The sequence below is a fragment of the Neofelis nebulosa genome, chromosome 8, assembly GCF_028018385.1.
Source record: "Neofelis nebulosa isolate mNeoNeb1 chromosome 8, mNeoNeb1.pri, whole genome shotgun sequence".
NCBI lineage: Eukaryota > Metazoa > Chordata > Mammalia > Carnivora > Felidae > Neofelis > Neofelis nebulosa.
Window position 1 is genome coordinate 61640640 of NC_080789.1, and position 27998 is coordinate 61668637.

The following is a 27998-nucleotide window of genomic DNA, read 5'->3' on the forward strand; positions in this document are numbered from 1 at the left end:
AACACATCCAGGCCTGGTCTCCCTTCTTTATTGATCTCTGGCTATAGCAGGGTTCTGGGAGACCCAGGGCAGGGGTGAGTCACATGCGTCTCTGCCCCACTCGGGGTGGGGTAGGAGGGACAAGTGTCAGGGTGGCAGGTCTGAGAGACCATGGATATGGACTTCACACGAACAGGGCCCACTGTACAAATGCATGGTTGGTATTTACAAGAAAGGAGGAGGGCAGTCACCTGGACTTGGACCTTTCCTGGGACAAGGCGGCTCAAGGAGCCTGAGGAGAGGAAGGGGCACAGGGCCTGGCTGGGCTGTCTTCAGGGGACACCCGGCAGCAGCCCTGAGTCCCTCCCACCTGCCTTCCACCCACCACCCTCCACTTGTCCCGGGGGAGGGGCCTCTTGGTGTCTGCAGCTGGGCAGGTGCTGGAAGGGGGAGGGAGGGGAGGGACTCTCTCTGTTAGCAGTGCAGGATTACTGGATTCTACGTCACCCTCCCCATGCACCCTTGACCCCAACCCAGCTGGTCTCTCCTGCCTGTGCTCCTAAGATGCATCCTGAAGGTGCTTTGCTGGGGAGACCTCAAAGCACTTTACAGACATTGGTCGGATGGGAGCCTCCTGGCCCCAGGGGAGGGGAAGGAGGCAAAGGGCTCAGGACAGCCAGGGTAGGTAAGTGATAAGCCCCAAGGGCCTAGACCAATCCCAAGTTCTTGAGGACCCCAGGGAAGGCCTCCTCTTTTCCCCCAGTCGACATTTCAGAATGGGAGGGAAGGAAGATTGGGATGGGGTGGGGGGGGGGGGGGGGGGGCTGAGAATGGCGCTGAAGCAGTACAGGTCTGGGGTAAAGAGGATATCCCCCCCCCCCCATTCCCAGGCCCTAGAAAGTTATCATGCCCTGAAGGAGCCCACTCCCCTCTTCACACATAGGGCTCTGAAAAACCCCAGCTTTCTATCCTATTCCAGCCCCTCCCAGGGGAGGAAAAGGGGGACCCAGACCCGCCAGCTAAGATCTGGGGGGGGCTGAGGGAACCCCCCAAAATGTATTGCTTAGAAACTTGGAGGCAAAAAGGATGGGGGAGGGCCTGGGGGCTGGCATCTCTGACCCTCCCCTCTGGGCCCTGGGAAGCCTCCAAGAAGCTCCCCTCCCCCAGCCTGCCATCTGGCCACGGAGGGGGTGGGGCAGGTCCAGAGGCAGGGGGATGGGCACAGTGACCATTGGGACCCTAAAGTTCCCCAGTCTTGCTGCTGGGAAATTGAAGTGTGCCCCAATGGGTGTCGGGTGGGGAGGGGCCCTTCCCCCAACCCCACAATCTCTGGCATTTGGCCTTCGGGTGGGTTGTCTGTTCCTCAACCTCCGTGCTCCCTTGGAGCAGATGGGGGAGCCGGTCCCGATGGATGGTGCTGATGACATCGAACACTTTGGACTCACTGAGGACCTGGGAAAGAGGGAGAGGTCTCAGTGCTCAGCTCTTTGCCTTATCTCCAGCCTGACTCACCTTCTCCAGGTCCCCCCACTCAGTCCCATATACAGTTGTGCCCAAACCACTTGCACAGAGTGCCCAGCCAAGGGTGTGGTGTTGGGGGATGGTTTTCGACCTCACAGAATCTTGCACCCTGACTGGGCCCTGTTCCCGAACCCTCTCAAAGGTGCTACAGAGGCTGGCTGCTCAGGCCCTCCCTGTTCTGAGGAGCTTCTTCCTTCCTTCCTGCAGGGAGTGGACAGAGGGGGTGGGAAAAATTCCTTGCTTCCCACTCACACCCTGGCTCAGTTCTGTGTCCACTTCCTCCATTTTCCTCCCCAGGAAGAGTGAGGGAGAACTTCACATCCACTGAACCCCAGAGATGACCCTTCTAAGATGCCTTGTCGGACAGCCAGCTCTCCCTACTCCCTACAGAATCTCCAGACCCTCCCCACTCCACCACACAGGCTCACCCGGCCCAGTCCCAGACTAGTCCAGATTCCCGTTCTGGTTGTGTTCATCTTCAGCAGGGGAGGGCAGGGTGTCTTCCTCACAGGGGGACAGTTCGTCAATGGACATCTGGTTGGTGATACCTGCAGGGGACATTTAGGAAGTCAGGACCAGACCAAGAAATATTTTTCCCCAGAACCCAAAAAGTATATAGAGAAAAGTAAAGGATTCTCATGCATCCTTCCGCCTTCAAGATGAACTATACTCAACCCATGCCAACTTAGGGAGAGCCCCTCTAGCCGTGCTAACATTCACAACCCTCAATTCACCCATAAAGGAAGAGATTTCCCAGCCAAGGCCACCAAGTTACCCAAATCTAACAGGGCGCCATTTGCAGACCACAATATGCATGGAGTCCCTCGGGTTGTGGAATATGGCTGTTCTATCTTCTCTCCTGTCCCCGTTCTAGAATGATCCAGGCCAGTCAGCTCAACAGTCTTTCCTGGGATCTAACTTTAGTCTGATTAGCTCCATCCTCAATTCTGGGAGTCACACAAAGGGACGTTCCAGGGCTTAAGGAAAATGGTCCTGCTACTGCTCCATCAGCCACCCTCCCCACAAGGCCTCATCCCCGCTTCCAACAGTACCTACCACTTGCTGCCCGTTCCTTCCATTTCTGCTTGTTCTCCTGAATGTATTTGGTCCAGGTAGAGCGGAAGCTGACCACATCAGGGTTGGGGTCTCCCACTTCCACATCCAGAGAAGGCTGGCGCCACTGGAAGCTAAAGCAGGCCCCCCCAGCTCGAGAGGTGAGACCCGGCCCACTCCAGAGCTGCCTTCACCAGCCCTCAGAGTGGAGGGGAAGGAAGACCAGGAGGAGGCTTAAGGAGACTTATCCTTCTCTCCCTTTCCCTCTGCTAGGTACCCCCAAGTCCCTGGCCCTCTTCACTCAATTTCACCCCTCCCTCTCCACACCTTCCCTCCTACTAGAAGGAAAATAAAAACAAGATTAGCAGAGAGGCAAGAGAGACAGAGCTAATGGAAGAAACAAAAATTGGTGGAGGGCACCACAGGTGCGGGTCACACCCTTCTGGTCTCATCCTTTCACCCCTGTGTGTGACACACATCAGGGACTCCCAAGTTTTGAGTAGCCTGCTTCTCCGCCGGCCCCACCATGGCTGTACCTCCTCCGTGGGCTCTCTGTGAGTCCCTCTTGCCTCCCCCAGAAGCAGGAGACCCGGCTACCCCAGCATCCCTCACCTGGGCTGGTTTTTAGACTTGGAGTCGTCATCCACCAGGGGTTGGACGCTCTTCTCAGCCACATCGGTCAACACAGAGAAGGTGGGCTCCACGATGAAGTCAATGAAGCCTGCAGGGAAGGGGGAGCAGGATGGAGAGGCCTCACCTGGAGGGCTGGGCAGAGGACGGGGGCCTGTGTGGCTGGCACCCCCTGCTGCGTGGAAAATGGGGTAACCCGGGGCTGAGGAGTCCCCAATGGGGGCAGCCTTTGGAATAAGGCCTTTCTGACCCTGCCTTTGCACCCCCAGGCCTTTCACCCAGGACCCCGTGCTCTAGCACAGGCTTACTCGATAGGAAGACTGGTTTTGAGGGATGGCAACTTGGAGCAACCCTGGGCCAGGCCGAGAAGGCATCCTCTCCCCTTCCCGGTACTCCCCTCCTTATGGGAAAGGACACTCACCAATCTGGGACTGTGCCACCAGAGTGGACGTGCGATCGCACAGTGGAGAGAAGGGCAGGCCCAGCTCTGCCTCCTTGTCACCCTGGGAGAAGACAGGGCAGGGAAAGCTGGAGGGGGTGCCTCAGACTACCAGATCCAGGGTGAGGCTGGGGGAGCTTGGGAGTTGTGGGAGAAGAGGAATTTCAGCGCCTCTGGCCTGGAAATGGATGAGACGCAAGGGGAATGCAACTACAGTTAAGCTTCTGGGAAAATGACATCTGATCCCAGGGGTTTGGGATCAAGTCAGAGGTTGCAGGTAGCTGCACGAAGATCTGGAGGTGGAGTGCGAACCTGGAGAACAAAGGGGAGAGAAGGGCAGGGGTGGGTGAAGACGCCATGCTACCTGGCGGAAGAATTCCTCCATGAGGGCCTTGGTCCAGCGGCTGTGGACTGACCACTGCTTGGTTGGGTGGCTGATGTCAGCAGCGTGGAGCAGGAGAGACAGGGCCTTGGACTTGTCAATCCTGGTCAGGGCAGGTGGCAAGCGAAGGGAGACCAATCTTTTAGGATAAGGAAACCTGGACCATTCCTAACTTCCCATCACATGCATGTCCTTGGATCCTTGCGGGCAACTTCAACTGGTCTCTGAGATGACATGCATGTGCACGCACCCACACAGGTACACACGCGCGCACGCACACGCTCCTATACGTATAGGGAGCAGCCCGAGCTCTTGGAACCAGAGGCCCTGGGTTCGAATCCCCACTCTACCTACCACTCCCTAGCTGTGAGACACAGAGCAAGTTACTTAAAATCTCCATATTTCACTTTCCTCAAGGCTAACTGGAAATAGTAACAGAGTCCGCCCCACAGGGTAGTTCTGAGAATTAAATGACACACAACATACAAGCATTTAGTAGAGTGTCTGGCACGTGGTAAGTGCTGAGTAGTTATTATCTATAATAACATTAGTAACAATTATTATTATTATTACTGTTATATTATTATTCCCCGACAATGCCACACTGCACGCTGTCGCACGCAGAGACGCCGTACGGGACACACCTTCAGGACACACACACACACACAGTCTGTTCTCTCTTAAACGCATTTATAGACTCCCACCCACTTTTAAGCAACATTCAGCAATCACGGCATTTGTTCTGTGCTGTTTTTCTTTAACCTCCAATGATTCTCTCAATAGCCCTATTAGCAGAGGAACTGGCTGTAAGCCGTTGCAGGGAAGCCTGTCACTCTCACACTGCACAGAGAAGAAAGTGAGTCCAGAAAGGTTGCCTGATTTTGCCAACGTTCCAGGGAAAGGCTGTCCGGCAGGGGCTGTAACGTTCATTTCAGACTCCTGGCCCAAAGTGCTCTCCAGGAGACCGACAGCCTGGGCTGTACATAAACCCAGGGCCGTGGACACACACGTGTCACACGCACGCACGCACACACACACACACACACGTACACACACACACATACACACACAGGGCCACAGAGACAGACTCAGATACCTGGGGCCAGGAGAGTTCCTACATCCAGGTAAAGACCTGGCACCCCAATTGCCCACATACGTGTCCCCATTTCACACAGCCCTCACTCTGGCCGAGTCCCGGTCACACCCCCACCAGATGTCACCTCTCCAGCTGCTGCAAGGCCGTCTTCATGCACTTCACTTGCTGGAAATGGCAGGACATGTCTGTGGCCAACACCATCTCGATGACCAGGGCCCGTAGCTCTCTGGATGGACAGAAGCAGAAAAGCGATCAGCCCCTACAGCACCCAGAGGCAGGAGGGCCAGGAAGGAGGAAGACAGGGTTGGGTGAGGGGTCTCTCCGGGACGGCCACTGCCGCCTTCGGCTCACACAAACTCATCCTTGGTGAGGTTGATGAAAATGTTCATCTCATCATCCTGCATCATTCGGAAGACAGAGCTGATGTGGTGATTCTCCAGCACGGAGCGATCATTGTACAAGATGGCACATTCTGACCTGCAAAGCCAAGGGTCATCAGGCCCAGCTCCCTATAGGTGGCGACTCCGGTGACCGCCCCCACCCCCACTTGGCCCCTCCTGCCCCTGCCACATCTGCACCCCTCACTTGGTCTGGATGTGGAAGCTGTTGGTCGTGCCTGTGTGCTCATAGTCATGGATGGCTGCAGCAAAGACGATGGCTAAGACCTCGATCTCGGACAGGCAGTGCTGGGAGAAAGGGACAGGATGAGAGGGGTCTGACCCCTGCCCTTCACTGCCCAAAGACCTCCACACCAGGCTATACCACTCAGCCCATCCCTTCCATTCTTCGAGGCCAGCTCTTGGGCTAAGACGGCATGTTTCTCAGCTCCCAGAATGGCGGAATGCCCTCCCTTACCCCACCATGCAACACTCCCACTGCATCCCAGCACACATCCCCAGCATTGCCCATGAAGTTATGGTCCACCCAGGAATTCTCTAGAATTGAGCGAAGTCCAATTTGACTTTGTAAAGACTTTGAGATACCAAAGGCAAGGAACCAAAGAGACAGAAAGGGAAATGGGAGTACAGTCTGGACTTCCCAGTTCTGCAGCCGGAAGACCCTAAACCACGGAAGAATGATCTCCTGGGCACCTACCACCATCCCTGTGCGGAGCAAGAAGCAATGGACTGTCTGGGTAACATCTGCTGCGTGGATCTGGTTGTGGTAAGGGTTCTTGTACTTCCCATAGCCTGTCTCCAATGCATCCAAGAAAGTCATCAAAAACACAGTGGGAATCTGCAGTGGGAAGGAGAAAATCGAGGATCTGCAGGAATGGCCCGCAGCCGAGGACTGACATCAGCAATGCCGCCTGTCTACAGGAGGCAGTGGGGCCCAGGGAGAAAGCACGAGCTCGGCAGTCAGGTGAACCTGGGCTCACACCCCGCCTCCACCGCCTGCTGGCCCTGTGACCTTGGGTAAGCCACGTGCCTCCGATACTTCACTGCAGAATGAAGATAATACCACCTACCTTGAATTTAATGAGATAAGTACAAGGCACTTAGTAAGTGCTCTCTAAAGAGTAGCTGTAATTATTATTATTTCCCTGGGGATTTTTAAGAAAAGAAAACTTCCTTCCTATCTTCCAACCACCCCATCCCATCCCCAATCTGAGACCATGGAGAGAAGTTCAGGGGAAAGAATAAGATGACGCTTCCAGACACACCCACCCACCCGCACCCACACCCACACACTCAAGCACCGGGAGCCAGAGCTCTGTCCAGCTACTGTGAGTTGTCTCCGTATATGCCCTTGGAGCATGCCTGCCTCCTTCAAAGGCCCAAGGCTCCCAGAGGGCAGGGCTGGTGTCTGCACCAGTCTCCCTGGATCTGCTGAGGCTGTGAGGAGAGCGAGGTTCAAGACTGGGGCAGGCTTCTGTAGAGGTGAGCAATAGTGAGGAGACGTAGAAGATGCACCACTAATCAGTCAGACCCTAACATCTCCCACCCCCACCCCGGAGGGCTGTGCCCCAAATTCAGGGAATTTTAAAGGACCGTTTCCATGACAACTGCCCTTGCTTCTGCGTTGCCATGGTGTCCCTGGAGGGAAGGGAAGGGACGCAGGGGAGGGGCTGGGTGCCCAGGAAGGGAACGTGGAGCCTGACAAGGGCGGCTCCGACTGGAATCTCTGCCCTGAGTGAACACTAAAGCAGGAAGTGCCCCGCTCTCTCTAATTGCCTTGGCGCACGGTGGACTGGGGCTGGGCCAAACCCAACCTGATGCAGTTATTCTCGGGGTCCCTCAAAACCAGTCCTTCCAGGCAAGGAAGCAAAGTTTAGGAGAACCTGGCGTCTGGAGTATGTCTGAGAACCAGTTGGGAGAAACAGGAGCTGGGAAAAAGCTTAGGAAAAGGAAGACCCTGCTGTTCTCTGGCCTGGAGAAGGCAGGATTGGAAGGAAGAAAATGAGGCTGCAGAAGGACTGGCCTCAGGAAGGCACCGAGGAAAATCTCAACTGAGCATCTCAGGAAAGTTCTGGAAACCTTCTTGAGAGTTGTTGTAAAATGAGGAGTCAAGGGTCAAGGAAAGGCTCACACGCACCAACGGCGTATAGCAGTGAAGCAGAGGCAGAGGACGGTTGGACGATCTTCCAAAGCCCTCCGAGAAAGGCCCCTCCAACTAGACCCCTTTGTCCCCAGCCTGGCCCCCTCAGAACATTCATGTTTTCCTCTGCTCTAACATCTAGGCCCACCCCCACCTAAGCGCTGGCCAAATATTCCCAATGTGACCCTTCAACCCCTTTACCCTCCAACTCCTAGTGTGGTTTTTCCACATGGAAGTGGTTTTTTCCAGCCCCTATTCCCCAAAGACACTCTCCCCTGGCACAGAATCTGGAGAGGACTTTAATCCCGTATTCTTTGTGGTCAGCCAAGCTGAAGAACAAACTGAGTTCACACACCCTCCCTCCCCTCAGACAGCCCCACCCAGCCTCGCCAAGAGTTGATCCTCTCCATAAAACTCCCTGGCCAGAGACTAGAGTTGAGGGGGAAGGGAAGGAGTGGCCAGGAAACAAATGGAGAGACTCTAGTCCCAAGGGCACAGGCTGACAGCATCTGGACTCTAGGCCTCGGGTGTCCACAGGCAGGAGGCAGGGTAGCTGACACAGGGAGCTGAACCTCGGGCCAGCCTGGAGAGGACAAGTTATGAGAAAGAAGCAAAGCGGGAGAGAGCAGAACCCTAGGCTGGAAGGTTGCAGACCTAGAATCTTCTCCTCCAAAACAATAAATGAAGTCAGAAGCTCAGGATGGAGCAAGTGAAAGAGAGGCTGCGCGGGTGGGCACAGGGACACTTCCCTGATGGTGAGACTGAGTGAGGGAGCCTGTGGGACCTGCTCGTTGGGAATCTTCTAGAATAGGAGTGATGGGAGCCGAGAACCCTGCCCAGGAAGAGGGGTCCGATGCTGCCCAACCTTAAAGCGGCTGATGAGGTTATGCCGAGTCAGTAACTCAAAAACAATGGTCCTCAGGGCGTGGTCATCTGCTGCCCGGTTCAAGGAGAAGACGTCAAAGCACCAGAGGTCCAGGTTCTGTGGAAACAACAGACTAGGCAGGGAGACTCCCAGGGGAGCTTCCCAGCCTCCGCGAGGGTTACAATTAGACTTCAAGGAGGACTTCCCAATGTTTACAGAGGCTTGGGAAGCAGGAAGACAAAGACGTGGTGAAGCGGGGCCTCCTTCTTCTCAACACATCTCTCAGTACAGAGGAGACAAAAACGTAGGAGTTTGCCTCTGGAGTGGGCAACATGTCGTTTTGAGGAGCATGGGAATGGCAGTTAAAAGGGAAAGCAAAAATCACCCCATGAAGAGTCAGAAAGTCCCAATGAGCATTCCATCCCCCACCCTTCTTCCTCTTTCCCAAAAACCCGGGGGGGGTCACCTTGAGACAGTTGAGGACCACAGTGGAATAGGTGGGGCCCACAGAGGTATACGTTCTCCGGAACATCCTAAGGGCGAATGATGAAAAGAAGCGCAGGTAAGAAGGTTGGGGAAGTGGGGTCTGAGTGGGGCAGGCTGTGAGGCTGCGTGCTGGGCGCAGGGGGGCCACGCTGGCGGTCCGGTAGGGGCCCCGGAAGCCCTGGGTGTCTGGGGGACAGGGTCACATCTAGAGGCAGAGGGAGGCTGGGCACGGGCGGGCCTCACCGTTCCACAAAGATGCCGGCCTGCACGGCGTGCACGATGCTGCGGAACTTGGGCTTCTCCTCCGCGCGGCGGCCTTTGGCCCGGGCCTGCTGCGTGAAGGTGGAGGCCAGCCAGTCCCGCACCTCCGAAGGCACAGCATCCGACCGCAGCTCCTGCAGCTCGTCCTCCGTGTCCAAGATTTGCCTGAGGCCCCGGAGGGGGAGTCACAGAACAAAGACAGCGGGTGCTTCCACAACCTAGAGACGCCGGGCCCAGCCACACCCCACCGCTCAGCAACTCTCCTCGCTCCCTTCTCTGACTCTCCCTTGCCTTTCTCTCACTACATTTTTTTTTTAACGTTTATTTATTTTTGAGACAGGGAGAGAGGCAGAGTGCAAGCGGAGGCGGAGGGGCAGGCAGAGGGAGACGCGGAATCCGAACCGGGCTCTAGGCTCCGAGCTGTCAGCACGGAGCCCGCCGCGGGGAGGGGCTCGAACTCACTAACCGAACCGTGAGATGGTGACCTGAGCCGAAGTCAGAGGCTTACCGCTTAACCGACTGAGCCACTCAGGAGTGCTCTCTCACTACATTTTTTAAATGTCTGTCTCTCTCTATCCGATGCCTCCAATAATGAAACAGCTCACTATGTGAGGTAGTGAGCCTCCCAACTCTGCAAGTGCTCAAGCAGAAAATGGACCGGGTACCGCCTTGTCAGGGAGCCTGGAGACCGGCAGCACTGTCCAACGGAAATAAAATGCAAGCCACACATAAGTAATTTGAAATTGCTTAGTAGCCATATTAAAAAAGTAAAAAGAGGGGTGCCTGGGTGGCTCAGTCGGTTAGGTGCTGGACTTTGGCTCAGGTCACGATCCCCTAGTTCGTCAGTTCAAGCCCCACGTTGGGCTCTGTGCTGGCAGGCAGCTCAGAGCCTGGAGCCTGCTTGGGTTTCTGTGTCTCCCTCTAGGTCTGCCTCTCTCTCTCTCTCTCTCTCTCTCTCAAAAATAAATAGACATTGGGGCGCCTGGGTGGCGCAGTCGGTTAAGCGTCCGACTTCAGCCAGGTCACGATCTCGCGGTCTGTGAGTTCGAGCCCCGCGTCAGGCTCCGGGCTGATGGCTCGGAGCCTGGAGCCTGTTTCCGATTCTGTGTCTCCCTCTCTCTCTGCCCCTCCCCCGTTCATGCTCTGTCTCTCTCTGTCCCAAAAAAAATAAATAAAAAACGTTGAAAAAAAAATTTAAAAATAAATAAATAAATAAATAGACATCAAAAAAAATTAATAAATAAAATAAAAAAGTAAAAAGAACCAGGTTAAACTCATTTTAATGATAAGGTTTCTTTAACCGAATACACCCAAAATATTAGCATTTCTATGTGAAGTCAACAAGTATATTGAGATATTTTACAATCCTTTTTCTCACTCTTTGAAAACCAGCGTGCATTTTACATACACACACACACGGCTCAATTCATACTTGAGCTCAACAGCCACCTGTGACCAGTGGCTCCCATCCTGGGCAGCACAGGTCTAGAGGGATTCCTCCCCCACCCGCCAGGCAAGAAGGTTAGGACCACATGAGCTTCAAGGTCCCTTCCAGCTCGGAAGGTCTTCTCTCCTTGGTACCTGTATCTGTCTCTACCTCTGTTACTCCCTATCTGTTCCTCTGCTTCTTTACCTCCATGACATCTCTATCTACAGTTCTGCTCTCCCATCCTGCTCCGGCCCTGGCACGCGTCTCTGTCACCAGCTTTCTGTCTTACTCCCAACCCTGGATCACTGTGCCTATCTGGGATCTTCCTGTGTGTGCAGCTCTCTCACCGTGTCTCGTCTATATAGACGGCCTCCAGGAGAGAAGCTGTGTACTCCAGGTTTTTCTTCAGTTCCTCGATGTTCACTTCCCCATTCTCCAACTGCTTCACCATGTAGCGCAGCCTGTGGGGGGTGGGTACACAGAGCCCGGTCAGACGCTGCTGCTACCTTGTCGTAGTAACACAACACCCTCTGATGGGGTGCATGTTACAGACCCGGCCTCAGTCTTCCACAGATCATTACTCTTTCTAACAGTAAGCATCATAGCTAGTGTCTCTCATCCCAGGCTACTGCCACTGCCTATATTAAATTTATCTACCCCCAAAGTTTCATCCTGGGCTTTTTTCTGGCCCCACCATCCCCACCTATCTCTGACCTCTCAACACCTCCCTTCAGTCACTGTTTCCTGAAAACTCTGGCTCAGACTGCCCCGAGCGCAGCACCATTAGGTAGGTATAAGCCCCTGGGGCAATGTTTTGGGGATGATCTGTTTCGTAGCCTGGATAACCAAGAGCTGAGATTGCCAATTTCCCCCAGAAGAGTGAGCTGTGGGGTCAACAGCAAGCAAAAGAGCTCCCGAGATTCTTCCATTATGTCCCTTGGTCATGGCAGGGAGGGGGGTACATGTCCACAACCCCTCTGTCCCTGTCAGGGATGGCGAAGACACAGAACAAAGACCAATCTGAATGCTTTCGCCTGGCCTCACTCCATCCAGGCAGAGCTAATGGATTATGATTCCTGAATCCATCAACCCGGACAAAGCAGGATTAACCCCTGCCTCCCCAATGCTGTGCCAAAGAGAAGCATTGGCAATGTGTGACTGTGCCCATCCCCGACGTCTGCCCCACAGCAGCTTCCCCAGAGCCAGAGTGGTGGGAGTGAGGTCATGGGTCTCACTTACGGGATGCTTTGCCTGAAGGTACAATCCCTCATCTTTTGCACCCGCGAGTGCTGGGGGTCAGAGATTAAGTGGGAGACTTCTTAGAAGTCCAGCGAGTCCAGCCCAGGCAGCCACAAAGCCAACAAAACTCTGACTTTAGATGATGATTTTAAAGAAAGCAAAGAAACATTCCCCTCTCACTCCTTCCCCCAGCTCTGCCCTGCCTCGCCTAAAACCAAGGTGGGGGGTGAAATGGTAGCCATGACACTTCCCCACTGAGAGGGGCTTCAGAAACCCAAGGTCACCCTATGAGTCAGGAAGGAGAAAAGAATGAGTCAGGGACCAGAGGCTGAAATTAGCATCAATTCCCAGGGATGCCGGGGAGGGAGAACAATGGTACTCCTGAACAGAAGCGGCTCCAGAATCCTGGGGTCTCAGCAGCTTTGGAAAGGGGGTGCCCGAAATAGCCAGCCAGAGGGAGAGTCACAGTCCAACTCTCACCTCAGGGGCCAGCAGTCCTGATGAAGACAGTCAGAATGCAAATGGGGCAGAAGGGAAAGGGGGAAAGGGAGGAAGAAAACAGTTGAGGACGATGCGGCAGCTTCCTCAGTGGATCATCTTCAAACCCCACTTCTGACCTTCCTGCTGCATGTGCAAATGGCAGGAAAGAAGCCAGCTTCAGTAAAGCTGCTGCCCCAGCTAGGGCTTCATTAGGGAGGTGGGATAGAGGCTAGTCGACATAAAAAAACAATGAGCTGGGAAGGGGGACTGAGCCAGCCTCTCCCAGACTGCTCACCCAGAGATGGCAGAACAAAGAGGTTCGCTCCGCCTTTGGGCCTTTGGAGCCCAGGCACAAGCCAGGGCTTCCCTTTCCTGGTCAGTCCCTGTGGCCAGGGACCCTCAAATCTGGGGACACACAACCCAAGAAGAAAGAAAAGCCTCTGGTCTCATCTCTCTTCCCGGATTCCCGCCCCAGCCCTCATCTTCCACTTTGGTCAGCCCTTTTTAAAACCCAAAACTAAACTCACCAAAGTTCTTCCACTTCCTTTCTCGACCCACCTCTTGAAACATCCCAGCACAGGCTCCCAAAGTGAACAGCCAAGCCCACGCGTGTTCATTTGCATGTATTCACATAATCGTTAGCAGTGCCGCCAGCTCTACATTTTAAAAAGTGATTTCTCCCACATTATCTCATATTATCTTCACAATGGGCCTAGAGGGAGGGAGGGAGTTGGGAGGAAATCGCTACCCCTATTTCCGAGGCAGAAACGGAGGCTGAGTTCTGGGAGGCAGGAATCCTGGATTCAAATCTATCACCTCTTGGCTCTGAGCCCTTGGGCAAGTCACTGACTAATTCTCAATAAGGAGCTATCAAAATGTGGCCTGCAGACCACTGGCACCAGAATCACCTGGGCTACTTGTGAAAAATTGAGATTCTAGGTCCCCCTGCACACCTACTGACCCAGGATTTCTGAGGTCATGGTCCAAGGATCTGCAAACATGTTTAACAAACACCCAGGATGGTTCTCCTGCACACAAGTTTGAGAGCCTTTCTTTTAGAGCCTCTTTTCCTTCATCTGTAAAACAGTGAAGATAATGATAAACCACCTGTGAAGGGCTGTCAACAAGAGGACTAAATGAAATAATGTGTGCGAAGGGCCTGACACACAACGATGGGTTTCTATAAACGTGATGTGAATCGGAATGAACTGACCAGCATCACGCTGGCCCCACCCCAACCAGCTCACCCGCCGTTGCCTTTGAATCCAACAAGCGCCTGCCTTCTCCATCCCAAGTCCGGGTGGAGAAGGGTGAGTCTAGTTTGGACGGAGGCTGGTGATTAGGAAGCCCCCTAACAGGGGAAATGGGGCAGTGAACATGGCCATGATCTCTCCTTCATAGTGACAAACCTCTCGTGGGCCACACAATCACCTGATGAGGGAGGTTAAGTCACTGGCCCAAGGTCACACAACTTGTCAATCTCAGTCAGGCGGGCAAGCCCACGACTCACACTACTGGAGCCTAGCTGTGCCCCGCACACCAAAGGTGTTGGGCAGAAGGAGCTCCAGCATGTAACTTGCGTGGAGAGAGGCTGGAACCCATTTCATCATGGCTCCTCAGTGCGCCACCAGGAAGTGCTCGTGTCTGTCAGCCCATAGCAGCCTGTAAGCACCTTAGCGACGCTAACAGTGACTTTGCTTATTCTGCTGCTATACCCAGCACAGCCCCCAGTACGTGCTCAGTGAATGTTCGTTCAATAAACAAAGGGAGAGGGGGCAGAGGAATCAGGTGCGGAGTTATCTGCCAGAGCTCACGATGGAGATCTCTGAGGCAGGGCTTCTGAAACTCTAATGGAGAGCCTGCAGAGAAGAATGAAGTTGTAGCTGGCTTTAACACACCCTTCCCTCCAAGTTCCTCCTGCCTCCCCCTCTAGATCTTGCTCTTTTATAGCTTCTGGTGAAATCTGAACCCGACATGATCCAGACACCAGAAGGAACGGGGAGGGAGGGAAAGAAAGATTAAAGAATACATTTGACAAACGGGGAGTCCAAGAAGGGGACCTGGACTCGGGCAGCTAGAAGGCTCCAGGTGCTGGACGTCACCCTCCTGAAGTTCTCTATCTCTCCCACACCACCCTTCCAGCCTGGCAGTGGCCTTGGTTCTAAAGTCCTTCAGGGCTGCAGAGTTAGGATCTCCCCAGACCTGCCCACAGCCCTCACCTCAGCATTCTGCAGGAAGTCCCACTTCTCCACCTATGGCAGTATCATTCCACCCCCTCTGGTTCGGTCCTCAGAGAGTCCAGGAAAGGGTCCCTTTCCCCGCACAACAGGATGCTCACCCCTGTCCAGTCCTCATCCCGGCCTAAGGAAAACTGGAAGCTTCCCCAGCAATCCTTCCACCTCCACCCCTAGCCCTGTTTCTCCACACCCGCTTCTTTCTCCTTTCCCTTCAGCCCCTGCGCCCCAGGAAAAGTCTCAGACCCTGACCCCTGGGAAGGCCCAGTCTCTCCCAGCTCTAGGCAGCCGAAAGGGAAGGCTCAGGGCAGTAACAATCCCAACACCCCAGAAGAGCTCAGCTTCCCCAGCACTTCATTTCTTTGGATCATCATGGCTGATGATCTGGCCATTTCCAAAGCCCCCTGTATTACTTCCAGCAACCACACTCCTAAAAAAAATCACTGTGAGTGGGCGCTTAGGACAGGACTGCCTCAGGTCAAAGGGCTAGGGGTTGGGAGAAGAATCCTATTTCCCTCTGGGGTTCTTAAGACCAGATGAGGAGATTTCAGAGCAATGTGAGGTCCTAAGGATGCTGGGGTGAGGAGAGAAAGGGGGGAGGCACTGCTAAGTCACCTGCCACCGTTAATAGGAAGCAAAAGAAAGGAAGAAGAAACAAAGAAAGAAACAAAGAAAAGGGAGATGGAAATGGAAGGAGAATAAGGCGAAGGGTAAGACAGATGGTGTAAAAGGTGGAGAAGGCCACACACACACACACACACACACACACACACACACACCCCACATATGGGGGCCATCAAGTCTTGATCCCTCCCCCTCCACCAAAGTACTAGTGGTGGACCCACAGCAACCTGTCCTCCTTCTCCTCCTCCCCCCCTCTCCCCTTCTCAGCCCTGGTGCCTACCTGAGGATGGGGACCTGGAGGTGGCTCCTTTGCACAGGAACAGGGTTTGCCATGGGAATCAAAGTGTCCTACTTCAGAGTTATCAAAATGCCGCCCCCAGGGCCCCAGGGCCCCTGAGGGGAATGACTCCCTCTTGGGCCCAACTTCCTCCTCCAGGTCTCGGCAGAACTGAGGCAGAACTGAGCGAGTGACCAGAGAGAACTTTGGGGAGGGGAACAGGAGGGGCCTGACGGGAGGAAGAAGGCAGTGATGAGACAGAGAAGCAGCCCACAGCAACTGGGTGAGAGGCCACGGGAAAAGTTTCACATCTGAATCAGACCGAAAACAAGAATCTGTTCTCAGAAGAATCCCAGAAAGGACAGAAATAGCACAGTCCAGCCCCTTGTTCTGAGGAGGTGGGGCTCCTCTTTGGGGAGAAGGGGTTAGCAGAAGGCTTAAGGGTACAGGGCCAGGGACCCACCCTGAACCTGTTGTGGAGAGGAAGTCCGCCCGTGGGAGGGGAAGGGACCCTGCAAGGGCCCCCTGGAGGGGCTAAGGCAGATTCAGCTCCCTCCCAGGGTCTTCCTCCGGGGCCATTCTTCAAAATGAGCTTTAACACACCTGAAAGGACAGAAGCAAGACAGCATGAGAAGCAGAAACTACAGGGGAGGGGCTTATGGAAGCCAGGAATCAGGGGAATCCTCACCCAGAGACCCGCTCAAGGGGGAGGGAAGGCCCCGCCCAAGCAGTGAATGAAAGTCGGGAGGACTCGCTCATAGAAACCCAGAGGTTGGGCAAGTTACTTTCCCACTCCCAGCAACCCCCCCCCCCCCCCCCCCCCCGTTGTCTCATCTAGAAAACGCGGACTGGGGGATAACTGTGAATGAACTGGGGAGAGGCCAGTCCAGCCCAGAGGGAGAAGAGAATTGATGGGACAGCCTAGGACGGGCCTGGGACCAGGCACCCCCCACCCCCCACCCCTTCCGCCTCCAGGCTTTGCTCTCGCTCAGGTTGGGGGACAGAAGCCGGCCTCTGCGGCGCGAAGTGGACGTGCGCGTACAGCCCCAGCCCGCCTCCCGATTGGCTGTGAGGTGACGTCACTGATACAAGCGCACCGGGGCCGCGATTGGTCAGCTGAGGGGCCGGGCGGGGCCAAGGAGGAGAGCCCCGGGTGAAGACAAACGCATCCAGGGAAGAGTCCCGCGCGACTGCCTTCTCCTTAATCCAGGGTTTAGAGCTGGGGATAATATGGAGATGAGGAAAGGAGACTAGTGGGGATGAGTATGACAGGAGAAAGGGAAAAGAGAAGAAACAGACCAAGAGCTAGGATTTTATGACGGGAAGTCTTCCCCCCGCCAGCTCTATCCCCAAAAAGCGGAGAGAAATTAAAATACCTTGTCACTGTGCCAAAGCCTTGAAGGATTATAAACAAATGAAGTTTGGGAACCTGCTGTTTCTCAGTCTCACTGAGCACTGGGACAAGTGGAAGTGGGCTTCAACAGCAACAGAGGAATGGAGGTTAAATATCTACAAGTTGTTTCCTGGCGTACGTCCCGGTAGCCATGAAGCGGGGCTGCTGCAGATTTTGGAAGAAAGGAAACCCTCTCTGGGCCCATCTCATTCTCTCTGCTCTCCCAACACACACACACACACACACTGATGAGTGTTTTTTAGAGAAAAAAAGGACTAGACCCAAAGTCAGAGACCCAGAACTTGACACCCAGGGAATGAGGGACAAGTCACTGGCCTGGCCTGTGGACATGCTTGCTTGGAGGGACATGCATGGGCTAGGAGTGGAGGAAGGTGGTGGCCAGCTGCACGCAGCCTGGAAAGCCAACAAACACCAAGCCAGGGCAGCTCCCCCACCCCCCACCCCCAACTCCAGGCCCTGCCACGTCAAGTACTCACGAACCTCAACCCTCCCACAGAAAGGTGCAGGTTTCTTTCCCTCTGCTCTCTTGCTCAGTAAAACCAAAGCTGGTGGGACAAGTGACTGCTGACCACCTCACCTCACATACATACATGCTGCATCATCCCAGCATGTATCCCATACCTGCTCATCCCAGCCTGGTATTATGAACTGTTCCTAATAAGGAAGGATATTGGCCAACCACCACCCCTTCCTGGGGAGAACAATTTCACACACATCCACTCACCTACGCATCTACAGACACCCCACACTTCTGTCTGAGCTAACGAGACTTCCCTGGGTGGAAGGCAAGGCATAGATAGGATGACCCCAGCAGCGTCCAGCATGGGCTTTCCTTTAGTCCTTAAATTTAGTTTAAAAATAGCAAGGAGCACAAGCATAACGCCTCCCTCCCAGGCCTTTTCCCAGCATTCCCCACCTGCACTGAATAGGAGTTGGGACAGGGGGTAAACAAAGAACTGGAAACCCTGCCTCTGGTCAGAGGAGTGTAAGAGAGGGGGTGGGGATGGGGGAGTGGATGAGAGCAGGGGTGGAGGTGGGGAGGGTTAGGGAAGGGATTAACTGGCTGATGTCAAGGCTCCAAAATCTCAGAAATTGAAAGAGCCAAAGAAATCACCTACATCCAATGGAAAGAGGACATGAATTAAAATCAGGAGACTTTTGCCTAGACTTTGTCACCATGTATGACCTTGGGCAGGACACTCTGAGGTCCTTTCATTGTCTGTAAAATGGGAAAGTAATATGTGCTTCACAGAATTCATACAAGGATCAAATAAGATCGCATGAGAGCACCTTGCAAGCTATAAAGTGATACATGAAGGTCACAGATTATTCCTTAGCCCAGAGATTTAGTTAGTTATTTGTTCAGCAAACATTCACTGGGAGTCCTCCATGAACAAAGCCTCCTATGCTCACCCTTGTACCCAGGCCCCCTGGTGTGGAAAAGCCCCAGTCACCCTGCCACCACCACTCCAGATGTTTAGGGCTTCTCCCTGGCTCCTGAGTCCACAGGGGCCAGGAGGCAGTCAGAAGCAGAAAGTGGCGAAAATGCAGAGTGCTCCAGCAACCAAGAACAACCAGATCTCTACCTTCCCCAAGCACTGCTGCTCCCCTCACTCCCCTGGCTTCCCCCATTGCTATACAAGCAGCCTCAGTTCTGGCAGCTGGCTGGGCATGGTGGCGGCGGGGGTGGCTCTAGGGATAAAAATAGCCCCCCTGGTGGCAGAGCTGGGGTGCCATCCTGGGAGACAGTGGGCCTCAGGTTGACATGGCAGCGGTAGTAAGAGATCTCTAGGCACTGGACGGAGGAGCTGGGTGGAGGGAGGGTGGTGGAGGGCGGCAGGGAGTGGGAGAAGAACAGAAACCAAGAGAGTGCAGGGAGAGGAGGAGGAGGAGGAGCAGTGGGGACTAAGGGGGCAGGGAGGGAAAGAGAGATTTGAAAGATGCTGAAGAAGAGGGTCTGGGGAAACACTGAAGCAGAGGTGAAGGGGCTGGCCCCAACCCATGCTGTGTCTGAAAGTACTCCTCCTCTGCCTCCTGACCAGAAGCCGTTTCTAACAGGTGTTCCTAGCAAAAGCCCAGAACAGCTCAGATCAGATGAGGAAGAGGGTAACCAAACCGCTTGAGCCTCAGCCCAGACCAATAAGACCCCAGATATCCCGGCTCCCAGCCCAGCCCAGCCCAGCCGGCAAATGAGTCACCTCTCCCTGAGGCTTCAGCCCTTCAGAGAAGGAGGAACTGGGAGGGGTGGGCAATAGAGTCCAAGGAAGGCTAGCTAATGAGGGAGGAGGCTCCCAGGACCCAATCCTTAAGATCTCTCTCTCTCTCTCTCTCTCTCTCTCTCTCTGCCTCACTTGTTCCTCCCTCCCTGCATTGTTTAATTCTGCTCATTAACCACCTCCATGTGGACCACCCCACCAGCCCTCCAAACCACATCCCAGCAGATGTTCCAGCAGATGCCCTGTGTCCAGGGGGCCTAGCAGATGTTGAAGTCGGCCTGGGATGGGAAAGTGAGCTGGAAGCTTGGAAAGGGACTGACTGCAGGTGTGATACTCCAGCGTGGCACAAAACTGTGGACTAGCGAGATTGGAGCCTAGTCCCAGCCCTGCCCCCCAACCTTACCAACAATCTCTAGGCATCACTTTCCTCCGCTGAACATTTTTAAAAATTTTTTAATGTTCATTTATTTTTGAGAGAGAGAGAGCACAAGCAGAGGAGGGGCAGAGAGAGAGAGAGAGAGAGACAGACAGACAGACAGACAGACAGACAGACAGAATCTGAAGCAGGCTCCAGGCTCTGAGCTGTCAGCACTTGCGAACTATGAGATCATGACCTGAGGCAAAGTCCACGCTTAACAGACTGAGCCACCCAGGCGCTCCCTCCTCTGAACATTTTATGATTCTCAGATTCAGTGCCTGGGTTGGAGGCACTCAGGAAACAAGATGCCTGGGTCTCGATTCCCTGGTTCAAGTTCATCCTTTCTGAGTAGCTCACCGCTTCCCCAACTCATCCCTACCCTGATGTAAAAGGAGGGTGATGGTTTTCTTCTTTATCACAGGAACGTCACATTCTAACCTCCATGAACTTTCCAGGAAGTTCTCCTGTGTATCTCTGTTTATTCCATCTTACTGCAATCAAAACAACAGCCAATCTTCTGGGCATTTCAAGAAGGAACAGAAAGGAAGAGAACAACCAGGACACAGAAGTCTTTAGGGTGAGTCTGGTACAATCTGATTTATAATATTTCTTCAAGACTGGAATTTCTAAAGCTACTGTTTGGTAGATATGGTCCATGTTTAGGGAGCTTGGCGACGCTGTTGGGATGTGTGCTCACTCAGCTCAGGCCCCAAGAAGTTTCCAAACAAGGTGGGCCTAGAGGAGAGAGCCAATCACATTAGATATGGAAGAGCTGATAAACAGGGGAGCAGGGAAGCCAAGGAACAGGAAGGAAAGGGACGTTTCTCTAGCCCTCGGGTCTTGCCTGCCAAAAAAATCACTAAGCCCCCTGGAAGCTAAGCTCCCTTCCCAAAACTAAATGGTGCCAACAGCAGCTGGCAGCCTAATCACGCCACTGCAGCCACAGTAATTATTTGCAAATCTGACTTCTCTTTGCAGCTATGGAATCTGCTGACCAAGGACCCAGGCTGTATCCAACAGCACCACCTGAAGCACCCCCTTTCTCGCTCTTCTCCCAGCCCCCTCCCCCCACCCAGGTCACTCCCTGGATATACCCTACCCTTTTCCCACCAAGCCTGCTTCTCCACCAAAACCTCATCACGGCTCCCTCAGTGGACTCCTGCCAGGTCTAAGATGCTGAAGTCAAATCCTAACCTGGTGTTTCCTTCTCAGACTCACACAAATGCAGCAGGAGCTGAGGGGAGAGAAGCCACTGCAGGATAAAGGGGGGCGGAGGGGTGGATATTCAGGACAAAGGGGCAAAAGCACCTGCATTAGGGACCTCTCGGCATTGAATGGACAACAATGAATGTTTTCTTCCCTTCACGTTTTTTTCCCTTCGCCCCCACTAAATAGCCCCAGGATGCTCTCCCAGTTCCCGGGGACCATTAAGTCTTCCTCTCTAGTGGAGGGTCTCATTATCTAACAACTTCCCATCTCTTGGGTGTCTCCCCTGCACCCCACCTGCTGCCCTGGTTTTGTCCCTTTTTCTCAGTCCTGAAGAGGGTTGGAAAATAGCTACTCAACTTCCGTACCTGAGAAAATCAGCCCCCTGAGATCCAAAGGCAATTACTTGGCTTCCTCCCCAGGGAGGCTGGGAGGATGAGGTCACTGAGAAGGCAAAAGAAAGGTGGTGCAGAAGGTGCAGAATACAGCCGTTGAGGCTGGACTCCTAACGTGGTCCCAAAGGGCGCCTGCAGCAAACTCACCCTGCACTATCACCACCACTCCTGGGGGCAGGGAGGGGGAAGAGGAGGGGGAGGCCCCAGGGATGGCCTGGCCCCTGGCCAAGGTGAGAAAGGGGTAGGAGAATTGAGGGCCAGAGAAGCCAGGTCAAAGGGAATAGGGAGAGAGGAAGTGGGACAAGAGATAAGAGCAAAACACACCCCAGCAGAGAAAGACAGGAACAAAGGAGGGAAGGGACAGAGGAAAGGATGCAAGAAAAATAAAAGAGGAGGAAAGCAGAGGGAGCAGAGGAGCCGGAAACAAATCCTCTATGATTCCTTTAAAGACTCACAAGAGAGGGAAAGATCTGTTTCAAGGTCCCCTGCTCCTCCATCCCAGTCAGATGGGAGCGGCCAAAAAAAAAAAAGAGGGGAAGATAGGAAACAGCTAGTCACTTCATTGACTTCAGGGGCTCCCTGGACAGCGGGCAGGTAGAAAGGGGTCTCGAGAAGTCTAGGCTTTTCTCTCCTGCTGGGTCTCTCACCTGGCCTTCCAGTACCGGTACATCACACCTCACCATCCTCCCCTTCCTCCTGGCAAATGCAATCTCCACTGTAGAATTTCCTCTCTCCGTCTTTCCAACTGGCCTCCTGGGGCCTCTGGGCAAACAAAGTGATATTTGGGTTCTGAGAGACTTTAGAGATTCTCTAGTATAGGATGTGGCATACCTGATCATATCACTCCCAACAAGACCTAGAAATTTAGGATAAATGCCAGAGAAGAGTTTCTCCAATGCTCCCAGAACTCGCCAGTGGCAGTCCCGGGGCTCCCCACACCCACCATGTCTTAGAACTACAACTGGCCCATCCACTTCTAGCTTGACCCACAGGGAAAAGGGGTGACGGGAGTTAAGTCCTTCTCTTTTCTTTTGACTTCAGTGTCCCACATCCTTTGTAAGACAGCCAGCCTGCAACCCCACTCAGTCTTCTACTGTCTAAGCTCAGACACCTGTCTCACCCCTCCAGACAACCATTTATCAACAAGACTCTTCCAAATCATGTCCCAGACACCGGGACTTCAACCCATTAAGTAATTCATATTCCTGCTTCTTGAATCTTTAGCTTTCCCCCCCATCCAAGCCAACGGTCACCCATTCATTCCCCCTGCCTCTTCACACAGCAAGCTCTCCAATGCTGAAAGAACTCCAGACTTTGCCATCTACAAACCTTCACGTGGATGGTATCAAATGAAGAACTGAGATCAGAGGGACTACGTGTGACTTCAAGGTCATGCAGCTACTAACTGGCGGCATGGGCACATGAACTCCAACTCAAGTCTCCCACCATTCCCTATGTTCTTCCACCACCACCACTCGGCCATGCTCGTTCTCTCCAGCCACCCGCTCCGACCAGAGGTTTGTGAAGTTCTTCCTTTGGTCTAAATTGATGTCCTCCCTCCCTGCACCTCCCTTTCCCTTACTGCAAGAGTTTTTCACCTTCTACCATCGAGATGCCTCACTCAAGACACAGCTGATGAAGGAAATGGAAAGACGGGAGGTATTGGTGAGACGGGGGGCTAGAAAACCCAGGAAGGAGAGATTCCCTTTGCCATGGTTGGAAATAAAAGAGGGACTTGGGCTGATCTGAGGAAGGAGGCACTAAAACTCATCCCTGCCAGGGCCTGGGAGAAATGGGGCTTTTTCTCCAGAGATCCAGGGAGCCACAGTTTATCTTGCAATCTTCACAGCAGCCCCACAGCCATATGCAGAAAAAGGAGAACGGCTGCACAGCTTTCAAAAACAGTAAGAGCCACTGAAGATCACTCTGTGGGTCACATACAAAATGAGGACGCAAGGGGGGATAAATCAATCAGTGAGGCACCCAGTCCAGTCCCTCAGCTTCCTCCGACTGCCCTTTTCATCTCCCCAGTATTGTAAAAAAAAAAAAAAAAAAAAAAAGTTAGTGTATCGAAAACACATACACAAGATCACACATACTTATTATCCCATTACCTACATGCCCACGCGCATGCACACACACACACACACACTCATCATCATCATCATCATCATCATCATCATCATCATCTCATTCATACATAGGACAATTTCGGGTATTCAGGGAAGTGCATGCCTTCCCGACATATTTATTATCACAAATGCCATTTATAAATATGAAAACAAAGAGGCATCCTCATGGAGGTCTGACTCCACAAGCTGCCCCCCGCCACAACCTTCACCCAGACACATATGTACCCATGTCAGGCATTACAGTTTTATCCTCATACATCTCATCCACACACCCAAATAACGTTTCTGTATCCTCTCTGCAACTCCTTCAGTTCCAGGCTCCGTCCTGTGGTCCTCAAACCCCACGCCTTTCAAACATCGCCTTCTCAAAACACAACACCATCTCCTTTTCCTCAATCCCTATCTCCTGCTACCCCACCCCCCTCCACCCACACGCAGGAACACACGCACCACAGAATCAGAGACAGAACTGGGCTCCGTGACATGTACACATAGACTCATTAATTCATTTGTTCATTCCTTTTATTTAACGGCATTTATTGAGTGCCTATTATGTTTCAGGTAGCACACTAGACTCTGATGAAACAAAGAAGACCAAAACTAATGCCCAGCTGGGTCCTTGTTCCAGCTCAGCCGTAATGACCTTGAACCACAGCTTAGGACATAGCACCTAGATCTGGGGAGTCCTGAGTCCATGTGAAGAAAGAAGAGGAAGGGATTGTGTTTATACTATCCCAAAGGAAAAGGGAAGTTCTGTCTGTAAAATTCCAGGAGAAACTGGGACAGAGAGAAGAAAGTGATGCTTGTACTATCCTGGGAGAAAGAGAAAGAATTCATTTCTATGCTTTTCTTGGTGTCTAGGCCCCCTCAGAGGAAAAGTTTAGGCAGAAACTGGAGTGGTAGAGCTTTACCACTTGGATGGATGTAGCAAAATGAGGAACAGGGTGCCTTATCCCCTCTCCACTGCACTTTACTCCAGATTACAAACTCCATAGGAGCAGGGACCGTCTACTTTGTTCACTAGTATATCCCAGCCTCCAGCACGTCACATGACCCTCAGGAGGCAGTCAATTAATAGTTGTTGAATGAATGAATGAGCTAAGGATGGCAAGCCAACCAATCTCTGTTCACAGATTTTCTTGATTCACAAAATACACAGAAAACCTCCTTCTACTGACCCTACCCTACACTCCTCAAGGCCCTCTCGTCTCAGAGAAGGGTAGGCAGTCCAGTCAAATCCTTCACTCAGGGTTAGAGATACTCACCCTGCTCGACCCATCATCTCCAGACTGTCTATCCCAGCCTCTTGTGCCTCCCCTCACAGGTCTGCGCTGTTAGGAAAATTTTCCTGCCAGGTAGAGGTGAAATCCCATAGCTAGAGACACTTCAGCTCATAGCTTCCAGATTTTAAGTTAATCTTTGGCAGAGTCCTACTGTGGGAAACAGGAGTCCTGGATGCCCTTCCCAAGAAGAAACTGCCCTGCACAATGAGATTCATTGATGGGCTTTGTATGGGCTTTGTAACCCAAGGCAAAAACACCAGACCCAGCCTCCCTGAATGGAGGACTCCCTCTAGATGTCCTATATTAGAAATTGAAAGGATATGGGGCGCCACCTGGGTGGCTCAGTCAGTGGTTGAGGGTTTGGAGTGACTTCAGCTCAGGTTATGATCTTGCAGTTCACGAGTTCGAGCCCCGCATTGGACTCTATGCTGACAGCTCAGAGCCTGGAGCCTGCTTTGGATTCTGTGTCTCCCTCTCTCTCTGCCCTTCCCCTGCTCACGCTCTGTCTCTCTCTCTCTCTCTCTCTCTCTCAAAAACAAATAAACATTAAATAATTTTTTTAAAAAGAAACTGAAAGGACAGTTGGGGGGCTGGGGGGATAGGATACGTTGTGTAGAGGAGTCAAGGCCTTTATACATATGTCTTCATTTCTATTCAGAACCCACTCATGGGATAATCATGTCCATCCCCCTCTTTCCACATTCAAGCCTCCCCAATATTCAAACAGGGCCAAATCCAATAAGCCATCAACTCGGGATCTACCTTGATATCAAAATCTTTCTCTGCTCTGAGAAAGGGAGATCAAGAATCTATTCCTGGTGACTGATAATATGAAAACGGGGCTTTTCTGGATAAGTTATGACATGCAGCTAGCACTCTTAAGAACCAGACTGCTGACAGGAGTGAAGACCAGAATAATTCAATCAATAAGGCTAGCGATCCCTGTCCACCATGATCTCCTGTAAGGATATCTCAGCTAATGCAGTCTGTAGGGGCAGCTGCTTCTATTCCCTTCTTTCCCTGGGCTTCAGTGCCTCCTCTGGGGATCCTCTTCTCTCACCAGTGAGCACTTCTCATAGTCAAGGAAGAAAGAGCAATTTTCTTCCAGGAAAGACTTTGGGTTAGAAAGGTGTGGGAGACAGTGAACAGGTAAAACCCGCTCTCTTGCAGGTCTCATTCATTACCTGGAAAGGAGGCAAGGAAAGTATATGATGAGCTATGAGCGCTATGGGGAAGCCGTCCTGGGACACCTTGAATTCTCTAATGTATGAACCATGAGGTCCCTTCTTTGCTTTTCCACCACTTCCTTACCTGCCCACCCCCACCCCAACCCTGGCTTAGTCACCATTAACAGAGCACCGTCTTCTGTCAAGAATCACCCAGTGCTCCTCCCAACAAAAATCAATTCAATCCGGTTTTCCATTTCTTCGTCCCAGAACTCATTCCAAGGCTGCGCTTCACAGAGCCCAGCAAATTGCATTGGCTGGAGGCAGCAAAGGAGAGGAACTGAGAAGCACATTTGGATGCCAAGCCTTGTTGCCCACTGTGCCTCAGTTCTCCCTAAGCCCTCTCTGAGCAGCTACAGTATAAATCAGACAGACCCACCCAATATCAAGGGGTCATCTTACTACCATAGATACAGTATTTTAAAAACAAAGCAATCACTAGCATCCATCCATCTCCTACCACCGTCTCTCCCGCTGCCAGAACCCAGTAAATGGAAAGCTTCAGTGCTCACTATTGAGGATAATGGGGAGGAACTGGGTTTCAGGGCTATGGTTCCCGCATTTCCTCACCAAACATCTACAGCCTTTTTCCTGGGACCATTGGGAGTCATATCAGGGAGAAGGACACCTTCCCTTGTTCTCTGATTAAGAATCAACAGACTGCGGAGATTACCCGATGGCGTCTGACTGCGAGATAAACATGGTGCATGGTCTGTCTTTGACCCAATCCTCTCCTCCTCTGAGGAACAGAAAGAAAAGTTGCTTCCCTCCCCTGGGACCGGAGTATGGGACACCTGAGTCCCTTGTTTCCCTGTTTATCCATCCTCCCCCCCCTCCCCCCGTGCCCTTCTCCTGCAACAACAAGAAAAGATGCCTAAATGTGCTTGGAGATCCTTGGGAGATCATATAGCAACAAAAAGGTTTTGACAGTTACCTTATCCCTGTCAATTAATTTTTCTTCACCACCACCACCACCACCACCACCACCACCACCACCACCACCGGGGGCTCCCAGGTAGGGGATCCACCCCCCTCTTCCAGATCCCAGCTGGGTCCCCCATCATTACTGTGCACAGTGGATTTCCAGGCCCCAAGAGAAATGAGGGGCTCAGGTACCGGGCGCCCCCCATCCCCATCCCCTGAAAGATGCAGGAGGCTGAAACCACCAATCCCAACGGAGACCCATATGACCCACAGGTTGGCACAAGTATCCCCATGCACTAGATCTGCAGCTGTGTGCCATCACTCTACACACATCTGTGTGTCCCACGGACCCTCATGCACACACATGTGTTCTCACATCTGCACGACCCTGCACACGGATACGTGTGAGTCAGCCTGGCACCTCCCGAAAGCTGCCCGTCTGCAGCCCTGCCACACGGCGCATCCCGTGCCGCCTCTCCGCGCTGCGTGTGTCCCCCGGGGGGTCCACCGGCACGGGCGCGTCGTTAGCTTTGCAACTCCTAAACCCTCTCCAACCGGCCGACTTGCTTGCTCCGCACATGCCTTTTGCACATGGGGCCTGGCTCTGCGCGTCAGGGCCGCTTATTTCCTCGCACCTGCCAACATGTGTGCCGGAGGGAATCCACCAGCCCGGCTCCAGCTACCCACCCACCCCCACCCCCTTCCGGGCTCCCTAAGATCCCTTCCCCCCACGCCCGGCCGGGGACTCACAGCGAGCGAAGCTTAATCCACATCTTTTTGCTGGGGGCTGACTTCAGCTCCAGGGGTGACGGGCAATCCGACTCCAGCATCTCGGGAGGGCTGCGGGGGGACAGCTCCATGCTCAGCCTCAATCTATGGAACCGAGGGAGGAGACGGCACCGCGGCTCAGCCTCAGCCCCAAGCCGGGAGAGCCCCTCACCGCCCGCCCCAACCACTTCCCACCTGCGGCTGGCGCCGACCAGCCAGGCCGGGATCTCCGGGCTCGGCCCAAGCTGGCGGAGCTGCAGTTCCTGCGGCTCCTGCTCTCGCGCTGTCCAGCCGAGCTCTGGCTCCCAGTCCGAGCCCTCCGCGCCGCCGCCGCCGCCGCCGCCGCCGCCGCCGGGGCCGCCTCCTCTGCTCTCTCCTCCTCCCCCGGCCGGCCCCCCTCCCTGCGCGCCCTCCCTCCTCGGCCTGCCGGCTCGTCTCTCACTCCGCGCAGCCCCTCCTCCCCCTCCCCGAGGAGCGCGGGGG

General features: G+C 53.4%; 1 protein-coding gene across 2 annotated transcripts; it reads right to left on the reverse strand.

The window, feature by feature from the left end:
- Window positions 1-12: 12 nt before the first annotated feature.
- PDE1B (phosphodiesterase 1B) lies at window positions 13-27988 on the reverse strand. 2 transcript variants are annotated; one of them, XM_058742490.1, is made up of 16 exons: window positions 27711-27988; window positions 27498-27620; window positions 11027-11140; window positions 9233-9415; window positions 8970-9036; window positions 8504-8620; window positions 6196-6336; window positions 5686-5786; window positions 5452-5577; window positions 5225-5326; window positions 3987-4107; window positions 3605-3686; window positions 3166-3274; window positions 2557-2687; window positions 1929-2048; window positions 13-1431 (listed from the first exon to the last, which is right to left on the reverse strand). In XM_058742490.1, exons 2-15 carry the CDS (start codon window positions 27605-27607, stop codon window positions 1945-1947), a joined length of 1608 nt encoding a protein of 535 aa, XP_058598473.1. In that variant the 5' UTR covers window positions 27608-27620; window positions 27711-27988; the 3' UTR covers window positions 13-1431; window positions 1929-1944. The 2 variants fall into 2 exon arrangements, with proteins under 2 accessions (XP_058598473.1, XP_058598474.1); XM_058742491.1 differs by lacking the exons at window positions 27498-27620; window positions 27711-27988 and adding exons at window positions 15537-15762; window positions 16137-16322.
- Between the last annotated feature and the right edge of the window lie 10 nt (window positions 27989-27998).

Coding starts and splice junctions, on each gene's coding strand:
- PDE1B (XM_058742490.1), bottom strand. CDS start 27,607: ATGGAGCTGTCCCCCCGCAGCCCTCCCGAGATGCTGGAGTCGGATTGC. Junction 11,141..27,497: donor TGGATTAAGCTTCGCTCGCT/GTGAGTCCCCGG, acceptor CACCCCCCACAG/GCTGCGCTACATGGTGAAGC. Junction 4,108..5,224: donor GCCTTGCAGCAGCTGGAGAG/GTGACATCTGGT, acceptor TGCCCTGACCAG/GATTGACAAGTCCAAGGCCC.